The sequence below is a fragment of the Eptesicus fuscus genome, chromosome 22 (assembly GCF_027574615.1).
Source record: "Eptesicus fuscus isolate TK198812 chromosome 22, DD_ASM_mEF_20220401, whole genome shotgun sequence".
Lineage (NCBI taxonomy): Eukaryota > Metazoa > Chordata > Mammalia > Chiroptera > Vespertilionidae > Eptesicus > Eptesicus fuscus.
In genome coordinates, this window is record NC_072494.1 from 15,459,227 (window position 1) to 15,476,807 (window position 17,581).

The following is a 17,581-nucleotide window of genomic DNA, read 5'->3' on the forward strand; positions in this document are numbered from 1 at the left end:
TCTCATGAGAAGTGGGGGAGCCCTCCTACTGATGCTGCTCACAGGCACCCTCGCCCCAGTGCAGCTCAGACGCTGCCTCTGCACCGGCTCCTCCACCGGGGGCAGAACCGCAGGCATCCCCTGCCTTCACCGCGGGAGTGAGGGGGCGAGGGGGGAGCGGTATTTGTGCGAAGGTTAACATTAACATCACTTCACCAAAGTCCTGCAAGGCAGGCACCATCACCCCCGCTCAGCAGATGGGCACATGGACTCCAAGATGAGGTCACAGAGGCCCGCAGCCCATCAGGCACAGGGTCCTTGTCAGAAGGCCCAGGCTGCCAGAGCAGGTGACCCTGACCCTCACCCTCCAGGCCCAGGTCCAAGCACCGCACGCTGGGAGGGAGAAGACCTTCAGGGCCATACCTGCACCCTTGCCCCACGCTCCTCCGGCCACAGAGGAAACAGGTGCCGTGGCTCCCTGGGTGGTCCCCGACAAGCCCTGGACTGGTGAGCCCGAGGCTGGGGGTTCCCGGGGGGGCTGGCCCTCTCCTGCTCCCCTCTGTGAAGCTTGGAGAAGGCCTTTGCATGCTCTCCACGCTGCAGCTGCAGCAGCCACCCCTCCCCCGCACCCCCGCAGAGCTGGCGTGCTGGAGGATTCGCGACGCGTGTCTTCTAGTTCGGTCTTGTTTCAGGACCTTCCCATCCAATCAGGGGCCGGCCTTGCCAGGGGAGCTTCTGACCCTGTGCAACTCTTTGTAGCAACCAAACTGCTCCGAGGTGGACCCCGAGCAGGGAGGTGGACCCCGAGCAGGGAGGTGGACCCCGAGCAGGGAGGTAGGACCTTAAAATGTGAACCGACCCAGAAAGACCCTAGCGATTGCCAGCGACCTTTGAAGAGGGAGCACCTTTGGTGCTGGAAACACGGAGAACTTATTAGAATTTTTTCTTTTAAACGTGGCCGGCTATGCCACGGACTCTGGACAGGGAGGGGAGCCACCCGGGGCCCAGGCAGAAACTGTCCATGCCCCGGCCTTTGACCTCCCATGATCTCTGGGGCATGAGCTACCCACATTACATTGACACTGCCACCCCTCACGCCTGACGAGTCCGACCTTAAACTCCCGTCCTCTCCCCAGAGCGGCTTCTCCCGCCGTCTTCTCCATCCCAATGAGCTCCATCCTTACATTTGCTTGGGCCAAGGCCTCATCCTTGACTTCCCCGTTCTCTCCCCACTCCCACCACCACCACCTGCCACGTCCAGTTCGTCAGGAATGCCCTCCTTCGGGATATCCCCAGGACCCAGCCACATCTCAGCCTCTCGCCGCTCCCACCCGTCAGCTTTATGAATTCCAAATACAGATCCGGTATTTCCAATGGAGATTTACTCCCCAACGGTCCTGTCAGGTACACACCGGACTACAGAGGCACAGCATGGAAAACAAGGTAAGCGATCTCAATAATGTGTCACGTTGATTGGATGTTGGAATGGTGATATTTGTACTAGTTTGGATTAAATAAAACAACATTAGCATGAATCTCACATTCCTCTTTTCACCTTCTTTCATTACTGCTGGACAATTTAACTCTCCAGGGCAGCCCTGGCCGGTGTAGCTCAGTTGGGTGGGCATCGTCCTGTGCACCTAAAGGCTGCTGGTTCGATTCCCAGTCGGGGTGCAACCCCAGGTGGTGGGCTTGATCCCCAGTAGGAGGCTTGCAGGAGGCAGCCAATTGATGTTTAGCTCTCACACCGATGTTTCTCTCTCTCTCTCTCTCCCCCTCTCTCTTCCTGTCTCTCTAAAAAAATCAATTAAAAATCTTCAATAAAAATAAAATTCCAGCCGAAACTGGTTTGGCTCAGTGGATAGAGCGTCGGCCTGTGGACTGAAGGGTCCCAGGTTCGATTCCGGTCAGGGGCATGTACCTTGGTTGCGGGCATATCCCCAGTAGGGGGTGTGCAGGAGGCAGCTGATTGATGTTTCTCTATCATCGATGTTTCTAACTCTCTATCCCTCTCTCTTCCTCTCTGTAAAAAATCAATAAAATATATTTTAAAAAATAATAATAATAAATAAATAAAATAAAATAAAATTCCAGAGGCAGCTCACATTCCATTTCTATTGCACAGAGCTGACCAGACCTTACCAGGCACAGTCCGGACTCAGAGCCTTCACGTCGCTATTTCCTCTTTCCCCCTTCCCCTCCCCCCCCCCCCGTGCCCACTCCAACCCCCCGCCCCCACAAAGATCTTTCCTCAAATATCACCTGCTCAGTGAGGCCTTCCCTGGACACATTTAAAATCACTGCCCTCCTACCCAAGTTTTATTTTTCATCATAGCACTGATCACCATCGAACATAACATATAATTAACGTACGCCGTTCATTGTCAGCTCTACCTACTGCAATGTAAGTTCCCAGAGGCCACGGATTTCGGGCTTTTGTGGGCTTTCGTTCCGCTGTGTGTGGGTGCCCAGAACAGCCCTCACACATAATGGGCGCCCGATAACTACTTGTTGGATGGACAAAGTCATCTATCCATTTCCTGCCTGGGCTCCCTGCGTGGCTGGAAATTTCTCAAGAGCAGCGCCAGGCACACAGGAGGTGCTTGGTAGGTGGCTGTTGAGTGGCAGGCTGACCTGGGGAAGCTTAGCTGCGTCATCCCCGGGAAGGCCAAGGCGAGCACCAGGGTCCTTGGGTTGTCACGGTGTCCCCTCCCCCGCCACCCGGGCTCCTCTCTCCTCAGCCCCAGGAAAGCTACCCCCACGGCGCGGGCACTTCGGGGGAAGGTACATTTCCTTTCCTTCCCATCAATTTTTATTCTCCCAGTGAGAAGGCAAACCTGCTTCCCATCCGCCAGAAGGCCCTGAGCCACGCTTCTTACATTATAGCAATTAACTCCCCGCGGATACGAGGGTTCAGGAGCGGACAGGCCTCATGCCAAGGGCTGGCCTGCAGGGAGGAGGCAGCAAAGCAGGCAGGGATGCTGGCCAGAGGGGCCATGTCATTCTCTCTCTCTCTCTCTCTCTCTCTCTCTCTCTCTCTCTCTCTCTCTCTCGCCTATCTCCTGGTAGTGAGAAATCCCCTTAGCCACAACGCCTCTTTTCCGGTTTCGCTCCCCTCCCCCAGCCCACCGCTCTGAAATGCACCCAGTGAACAGCAGAGTGCTGTCAGCTTGGGCGTCACAGCTTTCTCCCCGTCGCTCCTGAATCCCAGCCGATCCCCACGGCCCCCCTGCGAGATGGCCAGAGGAGGAATTACCCTCATCCTCAACCTCACTTGTTCCCATTTTCCAGATGACAAAACAGAGAGGCCCAGACACCGAGGTTCCCCACTCCTAGCCCACGGCCGTTCTCTTCACCACCATCTTTCCTGGTGCTCAGCATGAGCCCCAAACTATGTCCGTGCTTTACATGCAGTGGTGTCTCCTTTGGCCCTCACAACGGCCCCCAAGAGGGAGTTAGGATTTGCCCCCCAAGAAAACAGAATCGAAGCGTTGAAGCAACTTGTCCAAAGCCACATGGGCAGCAAGCCTAGATCTGTCGTTAAATCCTGTTCTCCTAACACCCGGCTCTGCTGCGCGCGTGTAAGAGGCAGAGGGGCTGGGAGACAGATACGAGGGGAGAGGAAAGAAGTGGAGGCGAGATGGACCTGCCGGGACCAAGGGCAGGGGGACAGGAGAGGAACGGGGGACTGTCTCCGGTTTGTGGGCTGAACCAGGCCCCATGCCTGTGTCTCCTATAAACCTCATCAGGCCTGTCATTCTTGTTCAACACCTGCCTCCCCATCCGCCTGTGAGCGCCATGTCCTGCTCAGTGATGAACCCCAGAGCCCACCAGAACACCTGTTGGGAAACAGAGGTGGATTGGGGGGGACAGGGGTGGATGGGGTCCTGGGATAGACGTGGAAAGGGGGACACTAAAGCACTAGAGTTTGCATGAAACGAGACTGGGGGGCAGGAACACGGGCCATATGGGCCCCGGAGACACCTGCTGGCCAGACCAGCAAACAGATGGTCAGGGAGCTCAGTCTAGCCTTCTGGGCGTGGAGTTCAGAGTCAGACAATGAGAAAATTAACCACAATGCAGCCCGCATTAACCAAGCCCTTTACCAGGAGTGCAGTGCTGGGTCTCGCCTCCTTTGCTCTTCACAACACACGTCCCCATGAGGGTGAAACCATCATCCCAGTCACAGATTTGGAGACTGAGGCTCACAGAGCTCAGCGTCCTCATCTCCTAACTCTCCCTGCACCGCCAGGACGCCGCAGACCTGGGACAAGAACATTAAAGCACACGCCGCTGGCTGCTCGGCGGACCCTGCAGAGCCCACGGGAGACCAGCCTCGGCCCCAGGGCCCAGTCCTCCCTGTCAACCTACCCAGGACTCCTCTGTGTCTAAACTGACGGTCTCCCCCCTCCCCCCAGGGCTCCAGTCATCTACGGAGGCTGGGTGAGGCTGGCAGGCAGCGAGGGTGGCACAGTAAGGGGCGGGGGGAGGGGGGCAAGGTGGAGAGAGCAAGAACAGCCTTTTGGCTCAGAAGAGCCCAGGTCAGGAGGTGATCTGCAAAAGCGTGTCTGTCGCACAGGGCGTGGGGCTTTGAGGACGCTCCTGGGTTCGAATCCCAACTCTGCCGTTTCCTGGCTGTGAGACCCAGGGGCAAGTGAAAGGGAGATTGTTGTGAGAATTAAGTGGGATGAGATGTGTGAAAGCGCACAGTAGGCCCTTATTAAATGTCCGTGTTCTTCCCTTCCCCCATCTATCCCTCTTTTCAGTCCTGAATAAGGCTCGGTGTTGCCTTGGAGTCATTTTTACGGGACGGGAAAGAAGTTTCCATGTTATGAGCGCGGCACGGTCTCCCGAGCGAGCGGGTGGCAGAGTTATATACGATCCCATCTACCCACGAGGAAACCCTCATGACTCAACCTCCATCCTGGGCTCGCTCTTGGCTCAACTCCACTTCATGTCACTCCCGGGAAACCTAATCTTCCCTTTGCTGGCACACAGGGTGGGCCCAGTCTGGCATCTGATGCCAAAATGCCCTCCCCCCTGGCCCAGCACCGTTAACTCCCCCAAGAGCAGGGCAATGCCAGGTCCAGCCTGGAGCAGGGGGCAGGGGAGCACGGGTCCAGCTATGGGGGACTCCGTATGATCCCATGGCCACTGAGCTCTCGGAAACAGCCACCAAGGCAACACCTGCCAGGGGCCAGCATGGGCCAGAGAGCCCTGGGGCGGTTGGCGCCACAGTGAATCCTGCACTTCCCCCATCAGCAAACGGAGTTAGAAACCCCCTTTTCCAATAAAAAGGCCACTGCTCGGGGCCACACAGCTACGTAGTGCACAGCTAGGACTTGAACCCAGGTCTGTGTTGAAAGCCGGAGCTCTTTTAGGAAGAGCGGGTGGAGAGCCAACATGTGGTTGAGGACAGGCCCCTGTGGCTGGCTTGATCCTCAAGGGCTCAGACCCTGGCATTCCTGGGATGCAGGATGGGGCCTGCCACAGAGCGGGTGTTCCGTGGGAATTCCTGGATGCCAGCTGCACCCTCGCCACGTACAATGCTGAGTGGCTGTGGACAAGTCACATAACTCCTCTGGGCCGTGGGGTCCTATAAGCGGAGGATGGCTCCTACCCTGCCTTCCTCAGAGCTGGGAGGCGTAGCCAGGGGCCCTGCCCACCCAGCTGGCACACCTGGTGGGCCTGCCATGTTTGGCCACTCAGGAAGGTATAGGGCCACACTGGGCCAGCTATGCCCCCAGCTGCCCCCAGGGGAGGCCTCCTCTGGGTCACCCCACCAGCGCCATCCAGCTCTGAGCCCCTCCACCGGCAGTATAAGAACCCAGGGCGGCACGCTCACTCCCAGCCCTCGCCTCGGAGGCAGGTACCGTCACCTGTCGGCGGCGCTGGGCACTCCCACACGTGGGAGCTATTCGGGGACGCGCGGAGCAAGCCAACATCCTATCCGGTGTGGGAGCCAGGAAAGAGAGACCATGGCTAAGCCCCGATCTGTGAAAGCAGAGATCTTCTTAAAAAGAAGAAAAGGCTCTGCAAAAACCCTTGCCGGAGGGACCCCGTCCGGGTGCAGGCAGGTGCCGAGGCTGCAAAGGCGCAGGGAAGAACCGCCCTTTGTCGGCGGTCTGGAACCTGCCAGCCGCTGGGCTGGCCCCCTGCCCGACCATTCTCCGCCTCATTCTCACCAGACGGGTGAATGCCGCCGTCTCCGTTTACAAACGGGGAGACTGAGGCTCGGAGAGTTTGAGACAGTGACCTTGCGGTCACCCAGCACCAAGAGGCGGGGCCAGGACTAGCCCCAGGGCAGTCTCTGCCCCCAGCAGATCACTTGCCTCAAGCTCAACACCAAACAAGAGCTCCGGGCAGGCGCGGCCCAGCCAGTCCCTGGGGGAGTGTCCTTTGAGGCAGCCTCCCCTGTTCCTCTGACACGGAGCACCATCCTGTCCTTTAAGAAAAATGCCCAACAAGCCGACTCAAGAAATAACAGATGCCAATTTGCATATTATTTCACACTTCATTTGCATGTTGTTCGTGTCGTGTCTGTCACCCGCGCTCTCCTCAGAACACCACGCCGGTTACCTTGCGGCCAGGCCTTGGGCAAAAGAAAAGACACGGCCTCCGCGCCAGGCCGGCCCTGACCCCCTGGCACGTCCCTCTCCCACCCACGGCTCTCTGTGCCCCTGAGTGTCCGTGGGAGGGTTACCACCTGCGAAGGGAGGGCAGAAAGGACCTGGATGCTCAAGCCCCCACAGCCTCTGGGATTCGAGAAGGTGCCCTCTGGCCAGCCCTGAAGGGAAGTGTGCTCTCCTGAAGACGCAGGAGAGCCCTGGCATTGCTCGTCCTCCCCGGCCTGTCCCGGGACCGCGTCCTGGTGGCCCTGCCCCAGTGTCCCGGGCTCCCAGCCGCTCTGCCTGGCCGTCATGTGTCCCCTGACCGTCCTCAAGGCCTCGCGGCCTCTGGCCTGGCTTCATGGGCTTATTTCTGTTCTCCCTCCACCTGTCCCATTCCCGCGTCCACACCCCAGGAGCTGTGCCCAGGCCGCAGACCGCTGACTCTGAGTGTAGAATGACTGGGTCCCATGAGGTAAGGAGGCTCCAGAAGCCCAGGCCAGACCGCCCTGCCCTCCAAAGCACAGCCTGTCTCCGTCTCAATGTGCTGACTCACCCGCGGGCCCCACCCGGAAGCAGGGCCGGCGCCGTGCCCACTTGATGTTATGAGAAAGGGGGCACGTAACACGTGTGCTCGCCTCTTCCAGAGCCCCTCGAGCCACCTGGGAGGAGGGCTGACCTGTGGATGCGTGCCCTCTAGGGTGCTGGGGGCGACTGTGGGGAGCATCTTCTACGCACCGTTCTCTTAAAAGCAACAGCTGGCAGGCCTCAAGGGTCCCTGCGGCCCCAGCTCTGGGCTGGGTGCGATGCCACAGGCAGGGGCTCGGCTTCTCTCTGAACATCTGGGAAATGGGCTGCAACTTCAGTGAACTCCCTGACGACCCACCACTGGTCTGCAACCGAGGCCGCATTTGAACCCAGAGCCCAAGTCCTCAACCACCAAGGCAGGCCGGCTGCGCCAACTAAGATCGCCCATTAGAGAGGAACAGAAGCAGGTCTCCAGGGGCTGAGGGTGCAGAACTCTGAGCCCCCAACAAGTACAGATATCAACCAACCGTGAAATCACCCCGTGCCCACGCCCTTGGCTTGCTCCCTGCTCAGAACCTCCTGGGATGACACCCCCCCTCCCTCCCATAACTTTCCCAGGCTCCTCTTCCCTCCCATCCTGCCCCTGTGCCCATGACAGGAACAGCCCAGCTCCATTCCCTCCCCACTCTGCCCCCTGCCCAGGCTCCCAACGTGCTCATACTCGGTAAGGCCCCCGACAGTGACCCTCCCATCTTGGTCTGTCTAATCTCCGGGGACCACCCACCCTCCTTCAGGGAGCCTCCCCAGTGTTCCAAATTGTGGGCTCCTTCCCCAGTGCTTCCAACACCAGCCCCAGGAACCGCAGCCCACCTGGGAGGGTGGTCCCCGGGCGCAGGCCTGACGCGCCTCACGAACACGAGTTTGGGGACAGCGGCTACCGTCTCTGCGATGGAGCAGGACACATGCACGCTCCGCGGAGTCAGGAGGCTTTGGAGCGGCAGGGAGCCCCGCGTCGGAGCCTGGCCTCGTTTCTAAGCTGGAGAAACCGAGGCCCGGAGAGGAACACGGGCTTGACAAAGGCCCCACGGCACGTCAGAAGCCAGAGGTGGGGGCACCCCCGCAGAGCTCCTTCAGAGCAGGGACGGGCTCTTCCTGAGCACTCACCGCCCGTGGCCGAGCTCATCAAAGCCTCACGCCCGGACAGCGGGGAACTGAGACCCAAGCATGAAGAAGAAAATTCGAGAACCAGGGATGCCCACGCCCTTGGAGGTTCCCTCACGCAGATCCCAGCAGAGGTCCATGGTGGGGGTTGGAACAGGGAGGCAAGCCCTGCCCTGGAGACTTGAGCTCTGGTTCTGGAAGCGTCTCTCCTGAGATGGGCAGCCGGGGTAAGCGGCTCAACCCCACTGCGGCTCAGATACCACTGTGAGATACCGCTGGTCGCCTGGACTCCCGGGGCCGTGGCGGGGTCCTGAGGGACAGCGGCAGCATGAAGACACCTTGCGGATGGAAATGCCGAGCCCGTGGGGTCACCCCCATACGCAGTCCTGCAGCCAGTGCTGGGGGAGAGGCCCAGAGCCGGGCGCAGGGGTGTCCCGCTCCGCGTGGGGCCTGCTGGCTCACAGGGGCGGGGCTGTGGGCTGTGGGGAAGCCCGCAGCAGCCCAGGCCTTCGAGGGACGGACTCCTGCTCCCTCCCGGCTTTGCGCAGCGCTGCCCCGGGGCAGGCGGTGTCACCAGACCTCCGGGTGGGGAGGCACCCTGAGCACAGGCCGTGGGCCTGTCCTTAATCTCCCCTGGACCCAGGTTGCCCCCAGAGCGCCTTTGGCCCTGGCCACCCCCCCCAGGACATTGTCTTTGCTGGGTTCCTGCCCTGGTCTCCCCCACCCTCCATCAAGCTCTGTCTCGGGAAAGTGCCTTCTGGCCCAACATTTCACATCGCCGGTCTCTGGCCCATAAGCTCTGGAGGGTGAAGCTGGGGTAGAATGTCTCAGATGGTCCCTGCCTTCCCCCTCCTGTCACCCAGCAGGCTTCCTGGGCCCAGGGCAGAGCAGAGCAGACCCTGCCCCAGCCCTGCCCCACTCCTTCCTCGGCTGAGCTCCGGGGGTGGGATGCCAGGGTGGGAGAGGGGCACCTCAACCCATGGGCCTCCCCGAGCTTTCCTCACCAGAAAAAAGGCAGGAGAATTCTCCTCCCCACAGGGCCTGAGAACAGCACGGTCCTAGAATTCCCCACCCTCGTTATTTAAAGAGAAATAGGTGCTTTCTCCTCTCTCTCTCTCTCTCCCTCTGGGGTTTTGAAAGAAAGAAGAAAAACAGCCACGAATGAACAGCCCCGTCTGCCTGCCACCGAGCGGCGTAAGCCGGGCTTCACCGTACACAGCCGCCCCCTCGCCCCCCCTCCGCTCCCTCTCGCTCACACTCGGCCTCTCCTCCTCCGAATGTGCGTTACAAACAGCGGCAACAAAACCAGAGCTTTCTGTTCTGATCTTACATTTCCATCCGGGCCCCAGCCTCCCCACAGAGGTGACTCAAATCGGTCCCATTGTGTTCTCTTTGCCCTGTGTTATGTAGAGCAGGTGCTTGGACCAGGCCTCACGGGGAGGCTCCCTGAGGGGCCAAGGCCACCCCAGCTCGCTCACCAGCCGGAGCAGCAGATCCAGGCCCCCGCGGGGATGCCGGCGCCCTGGCAGGCCACGCCGCCGGTGGGGAAGGGACGTCCAGGCGCGCGATGAAGTCTTTTCCCCGGGACCCGTGGTCGGCAAACGGCGGCTCGCGAGCCACCTGCGGCTCTTTGGCCCCTTGAGTGTGGCTCTTCCACAAAGTACCACGGCCTGGGCGAGCCTATTTTGAAGAGGTGGCGTTAGAAGAAGTTTTAAGTTTAAAAAAATGTGGCTCTCAAAAGAAATTTCCATCGTTGTCCTGTTGATATTTGGCTCTGTGGACGAACGAGTTTGCCGACCACTGCCCGGGACAGTTATAAATAGTGTGATGACAGGCAAAGGAGAAACATATATAAAAGGTAGCTGTCCCCTCTGTGGGTTACCAATGGTTGATCCATGGCACACTGTCCACAGGGTTAGAAATAAAGCGGCCACCACCCTGGCCGGGCCTTGCTCTCGCCTTCCCAGAGCTACACTTGCCTCCTTAGGCCAAGACACTCATTGTGACCCATGAAGACCCAATGTTTTCCGGGGGGTTGCGGGGGGGGGGGGGTGCCTGGCTCTCCGCTCCTGCCTGTAGCCAATGGCTTATAGAACCTCCTGCCTTCTGTAACCCTGTCCTGCAGGTCATCCCACGTGGAGGGTCTATGAAGAGGGGTCTGGCCTAGTCTTACTTTCCCAGCATGCCTGACACCACAGACACTGGGACATGCCCCACAGCCACGAACCTGCCCCACGCGGCGCCTGGGTCTGGCAGGTGAGGCCACGCACCCCGCCAAGCCCCGCTGCTGCTCTGCCTGTCTGTCCACAAGGCCTCCATGGCCCTCAGGGCAGGGGGCAGGGGAGCTGAAGTCAGGGGTTCTACTCCACCTTCAGGCTACAGGCTGGGATGGATCAGACCCCTGTGAGCTGGCCCTGAGGGGCCCCAGCCCTCCGTGAAGAGTGAATGGCCGGGAGCCACGCTCCCCTGGGCATGCAGAGAAGCCAGTCCTTTTCAGGGGGGCTTCCCGCTAGGCCCGTGGTCGGCAAACTGCGGCTCGCGAGCCACAGGCGGCTCTTTGGCCCCTTGAGCGTGGCTCTTCCACAACATACCACGGCCTGGGCGAGTCTATTTTGAAGAAGTGGCGTTAGAAGAAGTTTAAGTTTAAAAAATTGGGCTCTCAAAAGAAATTTCAATCGTTGTACTGTTGATATTTGGCTCTGTGAACTAATGAGTTTGCCGACCCCTGCCCTAGGTGGCCTGAGGATGGAGGTGTAACTGGAGGTGAGAAAGACAGCCAGGCCTGGGAGAGACAGGACAGCCAGGTAGGACTGCCTCACCAGCTCCTGCGCCACGGCCTGGGTGACCCCGGCAACAGGGCCAGGCAGGGGGAGCGGGCAGAGCAGAGGGGCAGGAAGTTGGTGGAGCGGGCAGGGGGTGGGCACAGGGTGGGGCCGAGAACCAGCTCTGCCTAGGAAGTGAAACTCAGATAAATTGTGAGGCCGGGGGTGGAGAGCGGTTTGAGGTTGTGAAAACTGGAAACCGAGAGCCACCTGCTGCACCAGCGTTTCCCCGCCCCGCCCCGCCCCCCGAGATGACTCATGAGGCCCCTGAGAAACAAGGCCCGCCTGGGACTGGCCAGCTGGACAGACTGGACGGGGGTACCAGCCCAGCCACCAGCAGGATGGCAGGGGGAGGTCCAGGAGGCCGGAGCCTGGGGAGGAGGGGCGGGCAGGCCGAGGCTGGCCCAGCCCCAACTCTCTCCCGATCCCATAGAGAAAACACAGCCGGCAGAGTGAGGCAACGGAGTGGGTGTGCCTCCAACCAGCTCCGGGAGAAAATACAGAATCCCAGGAAGGACTCCCCGAACCCTCACTGCCCTCCTCCTAGCGGACACTAACACGCTAGAGACTGTCACCACGATTTCGCAACAGGCTCTCTAGACCTGGCCATGTCATGGTGTGTAAGCCCTCAGGTGACCTCACCTATTACCAACCAACAAGCAGACAAGCCTGGCCGCCTCGTTCAGCTCAGGGGTCCAGAACCACTAGGCGCCCGGTCGGGCCATCCTGTGAGTGTGGCCTCACAGGAATGAACCGCTCTCCTGCTACCTGAGCCCCACCTCAGCCCATCTTCCTTCCCCGACTTCACGGGGGGCTGGGGAAGGGGGAACCAGGACGGCTCTGTCCCTGTGTCTCACCTCCTCTCACTGGCTCCCTTTTGCATTAACTTTGGATGCGCTCAGGGACGTGCCATGTTCTATCTCAGGAGAGCCAGGCCTCGTGGCGGATTTCTCCACCAGGAATAGACATCGGTCAAACACAGACACACAGGAAGGCCACGGCTCCACGGATAAAAGCAGAGAACTTCCGAAGGCAGCTCAGGCCCAAGGTTGGTAGTCTTCAGTCACATGGGGATGGGGGGTAGCGGGTGCCCCTCTCCCCAGGGGCCTTTGAGTGAGAACTGCCACCATCGGTGCAGAATTACCCAACCTGACGGCCGCCCGAGGCCCCCATCCTCCTGCTTCCAGACGCACGAAGCCAACCAGACGCGCAAGTTCTCCAGCAAAAGAAACCATCCCCCTGTCCCACCCCCAGGCCCGCTGACAACTCTGAGTTCCCCCGGGTGGTGGCTCTTCACGCTCACCCAAGCCCCCTTGTCACAATAGAGCCAGTGTCCCCCCAAGAGGCCAGGGAACAGACGCCCGCGTCCCCTGCAACAGACGCACGTGCAGAGATGGTTCCAGTGAGAAGACCTAGCCCCTTCCCAGAACGTCTCCCTCCGAGATACCACGTGTCGACTCCATCGACAAGCCTTCCTTCCCCAGCGGTGAAGGCCCCAACTAATTCTGGAGCCAGAACGAGGCAACAGGAAGGAGACCTTCCTTTTCCTCTCATCAGTGCCATCGTTACGAGTAACAACAACAGGCCCCGGGCATCGAGCAGGCACTGTACGGAGCGCCCCACACCCCGTCTAACCCGCTTCTCCCCGCGTGACGGCCGGGGAGACAGGCTTGCCGAAGCTACGTGGCTTGTCCAAGATCACACAACCGGGAGTGGCAGAGCTGGGGCTCAAACTTCAGGCTGAGCCTTTCAAACAATCCTCCGTGCCCTCAGGAGGAGAGAGGGGTAGCTACCTCCCCCGCTCCTGGTGACACCCAGAGCGTCCCCGTTTCATAATGACTCCACGTCTGGGCGGGCAGACAGAGGGGCTGATGAGTGAGCCCGGCTGCTCATAGCCAGCACCCACCCCAGGTGCACGGGAAGCGGCCGCCTCACCGGCGGAGGTGAGCAAGGCCCTCCCAGTTGCCGCCCGCTCTGTGCTGCCATCAACCAGGGGGTCCGCGTCTTCGAAGGGGGGCGGCCTGGCCCCTGGGGTCACGTCACCCAGAGCCTGCTCTCTCCGACTCTGGGGAAGCCCCTCTCCCGGAATACTCCGTGGGCATGGCACCTGCTCCCAGCCCTTTGCTGCGCGGCAGCCCCCCCTCTCCCCCATCGCGTCAGAAAACAAATGTGCACCCACGGATCCCGCTGGGAGCTGTAGCTAGGAAGAGCTGGCCACGGGGGTCACTGAAGAGGAGGTGCTGTCTCCCCCTCACCCCCAGCACTTGGGCCTTCCTCCGTTTCCCAGCAGGGGTTCCGGGTCCCCAGGGGGTGACTGGAAGGAGCCAGGGCTGTGCTCAGGGTGGCTGCCGAGCCTGCGGGGGGTGGCGGCCCCCTCTCCCTGCGGCCCCAGAAGGGAAGGCGGCAGTGAGCAGAAGGACCTGCAGACTCCGAGGCTCATTACAGGGAATGACTAAGTGACTGCGATTCCAGGGGAAACCCCACTTGCTTCTGCGCGCTGAGGGTTTCAAATCCTTGAGCTTTTAGATGGAGGCAGCTCCTGGGAGCTGCTCAGCGGGGAGCCCCTGCGAGCAGCCAGGCTCCTGGGGGGAACCCTCCACCTGGGAGTCTTGGCACTGGCTCTGCCCCAGCCCTTTCCAGAATGGCCCCGCCGGCCCGGCCCCTGAGAGAGCTCCAGGCTGGGAATGGGGAAATCCGATCAGCACCTCCTAGGTTTTAGCGGCTGGATTTCAACAAGGAATGTGACAGTCTCGCAGCAGCTGTGCTCAGCCTGAAACAAGCTCTATTTGAAACCTCCAACAGCTGAGCCCCTCCCAGCTCCAGGCAGCCTGCCCAGCCACCCCCTGCCCAAAATGACAAATAAGTGAGAAATGCAGCAACAAGGAGGCGCATGCACACACACACACACACACACACACACACACACCAACAAATTGAGGGTGAGGGATAAATGGGGGAAATCCACTTGCCCCACGACTCCCCGGGTCTCCAAGCCTCTGAGCCCACAGCAGGCAGAGCATGAACAAACCCACCTTCCTCAATGCCCACCGCCTTGGAGGACGCGATCTTCAAGCCCCCCTGTGAGGGAACCCCATCCTCCATCTCCAGCTGGACCGAGGCCGGAGCAGCGGGGCCAGCTCCCCCACTCCAGTGGGCGCTGCCGGCTCCATCAGCGTGCACTCACTCACACACACACTCAACCTCATTTACCCGAGAGAAGCTGGGGCGGGAGGGGAGGACCGGGGCTGCGCGGGGAGCGGGGAGCGGGGATGCCTGGGGAGCCTTGTCATCCCATCCGAAGGAGAGGCACTACCCACCCACCCCCCCAGCCTGGTGCCAAGGCGGTGCCCATCTGCTCTGCCCGGGGAACACCTGTAGCCATTTTATCAGGGGCTGTTTATAAGCAGCAGCAGGTTTATTCCGAGTCCTCTTTCCTGGGGGAAGAACCGCTCGTTGCCTCCACCTGTATTTTTATCCCAGGCCCCAGGAGACGCGGTCACGGGTGCTTCTGGGTTTTGCCCTAAGTCTCTCAGGGATGAGGAGGGAAACAGAAACTTGGGGAGAGAGAGGGGGAGCAGACAGCGAGAGAAGGGACAGGCAGGGCATCCCTACCCCCCACCCAGACATTTATTTCTTTTTTATCCTCGGGAAAATGGAGTGGAGCGAGGAGAGGAGGAGAGGAGGGAAGTCGCAGGAACTGGCAGGCACGTCAAGGCAGAGTGTAATTAATTGGTGCGTTAAGCTGCTGGGGTATGCGTTAGTGCCGGTGAGCCGGGCGGGGCAGCGGGGGGGGGGGGGCTCGGGGGGGGGGTTGATTTCTCAGAAGGGATTCTTTAATCCTCCCCAACACCGAGTCTGCAAATGAGACACAGTGCAATGGGGATGTCCTCCCACCGAGAAAACCAGCCATGAATTCTCCCAGGATTAAGGAGGAAAACCACGGGAAGTTCAAGTGTTCAATATAATTGAGCAACCGCCTCTCCCCCCACCACCACCACCTCTCTCCCCAGTCAATCTCTCAATCATTCTCTCTCTCTCTCTCTACCTATAGATTCCTTTTGTGCAAGGTATAAAGAGAAACCGCAGCCCCTACCTTTGAGTACAAACCCCAAGAGAGCTCGGTCTCTATCACCATAACAACAATTCCAAACATCCCAAAAATCAGAGCATAGTCACTCAGCCGCTTTCTCTTTTCAAACAGGGCCCTCCTGTGTCCCAGCTTATAGCCAATGTTTTGGTTTTTCCGCTTGTTGGCTTTGGGGAAGGTGGTGCCGCTGGGGGTGGTGCCGGCGTGCTGGTGGTTATGGGTGGCATTGGGGTGATGGAGCAGGGTCTGGTGGGCATGGTTGTCCTCCCGGGAGGAGATGATGATCTCCGGGGGGTTGCTAGGGCTGAAGAGCTGGAGGGGCTGGCCCTCGGGCTCAGCCTCGATGAGGTTCCTCCGGGAGGCGCTGAGGCGGCTGAGGGGCTTCATGACCCCACCACTGTACTTGCAGGAGCTCATGGCGATCTCCGTGAAGGGGTTGCTGTCCCGCCGGTGCACCAGGGGGCTGGCCTGCCGGTGCCGGCTGCCTCCACCGGGCCCACTTGTGGCTGTGGAACTTGGAGAGTGGCCAAGCAAGTGGTCACTGAGATTGAGCTGGCTGCCTTGCCTGGAGGAAGGGTGGAGGATGGCGGTGGAGTTGGACAAAGGGGGGGCCCTGAAGGCGGTGGGAGAGGAGTGGAGCAGGCCGGGGTGCACGGGCTGGCTCTGGAGTTGGGCGAGCTGAGACAAGGGATGCGGTGGCTGCTGCTGCTGCTGCTGCTGCTGCTGCTGCTGCTGCTGCTGCTGCAGAGGCTGAGGCTGAGGCTGAGGCTGCAACAGGGGTCCCGGGGGCTGCTGGGGGGCTGCTGGTGGTGCCGGCGCTGGTGGCGGCTGCTGCTGCTGCTGCTGCTGCTGCTGCTCATCCCCGGAGGATGGACAGGGGCACTTGGGGTCTTCATCCAAGTCCCCCACCCCCGAGTCATGGAAGTGCCCAGAAGTGTCCATCTTGAGGCCTGGCTGGATTCCCTGCAGCACCACCCCCCACCCCAAAGCCACCGTTGCTCCAGAGATGTCCTCAAAGAGTGCCAGGCATCCACACTCCCACCAGAGTGTCTTGGCTCCAGTCCTCTCGGTGGCTTGCTCCGGCTCTCTGGGGCTGCTAGGAGTCCAGGCGCTGCCAGTCAAGAATGCATTGTACTGGGCAGGAAGGGAGGGCAGCGGGGCGCTTGGAGAGAGCAGGAGAGGGGGGAAGAACTCTGTCTCAGGAGGTGGTCCTCTAGAAGCATGCGAGGCCAGGCTCAGCTTCACTCCTCGCTGGCTCAATAGCTTTGCTCTCCTCCTCCTGCCACTGTTATAGGGTAAGCCCCGCCCACTTATTAGCAGCTGGTCTCATTGGCTTGGCTTAACTCTCCCACCACCTCCTAACCCCGCCCCCCTCGCACGCTCCTCCCAGGGGGCGGGGCCTGCCGCCCTCCGCTCCCAGCCCCGCAGCCGCACTGGGCTGGCTGGGAACTGTAGTTTGCGCTCCCCGCCGGGTCGCGGAGCCGCCGTCCCCTTTCCTCCCACAGGTAGAAACCCGGAGCCCCGGACGGACGGTGTACGCGCACGCGGGCAGGGGGGAGGAGGAGCAGAGAGCCTCCTACGGGTGGGGGTGTGGGGGCGGGGGTGCCGTGCACCCTGTTTCGCGGGCAGGAAGCAGGGAAGACGAACAGTTATTCGTGGCCAGGACCCACGATAGGTTGTCTCACACATATTGTCCATTGACATCCTCCAAACACCCTCGGAGGTGAGCATTAGGCTCCTACTTTGCACACGGATGCTCAGAGACGCTGAGTGACAACTACGAGGTCAAAGAAGCAGAGGGGCCCTAACCGGTTTGGCTCAGTGGGTGGAGCGTCAGCCTAAGACTCAAGGGTCCCAGGTTCGATTCCCGTCAGGGGCATGTACCTTGGTTGCCGGCACATCCCCAGTAGGGGGCGTCCAGGAGGCAGCTGATGTTTCTCTCTCATCCATGTTTCTAACTCGCTCTCCCTCTCCCTTCCTCTCTGTAAAAAAAAATCAAAAAAATATATTTTAAAAAAAGAAAAAAAAGCAGAGGGGACCCACGCCCTCCTGACTCCAGGTGGATAAGCTCACCTACTGAACCCCTGCAGTAGGTGTGCACATGCCTCTGCTATTTCTGACCCTCACATCAACGCTATGAAAATACCATTCTCTTTTTTGCAGACAAAAACTGTGAAAACAAAACAGAAAATGGCTCAGATGTCACCAGCTGGTAATTAAGGGTGCTATGACTTGAACCCTGGTCAGCCTGACCCTGCACCTCCTATACCATCTCCCTTCCCACGATGGTGCTCAGCACAGTGGTTGCTCCGTAAATGTTGTCCAAATGATGGATGGAAAAGAGCCAGAGGACAGCGGTGGGGGAGGAACCGGACTCCCCAAGGCAGGATGTGTGA

At 60.0% G+C, this 17,581-nt stretch overlaps 1 protein-coding gene across 2 annotated transcripts in view; it reads right to left on the reverse strand.

The window, feature by feature from the left end:
* KCNN3 (potassium calcium-activated channel subfamily N member 3) overlaps positions 1 to 16,127 on the reverse strand; it is a 138,076-nt gene extending 121,949 nt beyond the window's left edge. For both annotated transcript variants that reach the window (XM_008155743.3, XM_054712075.1), the window contains exon 1: positions 15,192 to 16,127. In XM_008155743.3, the coding sequence (XP_008153965.2) occupies positions 15,192 to 16,127 (936 nt within the window). The remainder of the gene's footprint in view (positions 1 to 15,191) is intronic.
* Positions 16,128 to 17,581: the final 1,454 nt, after the last annotated feature.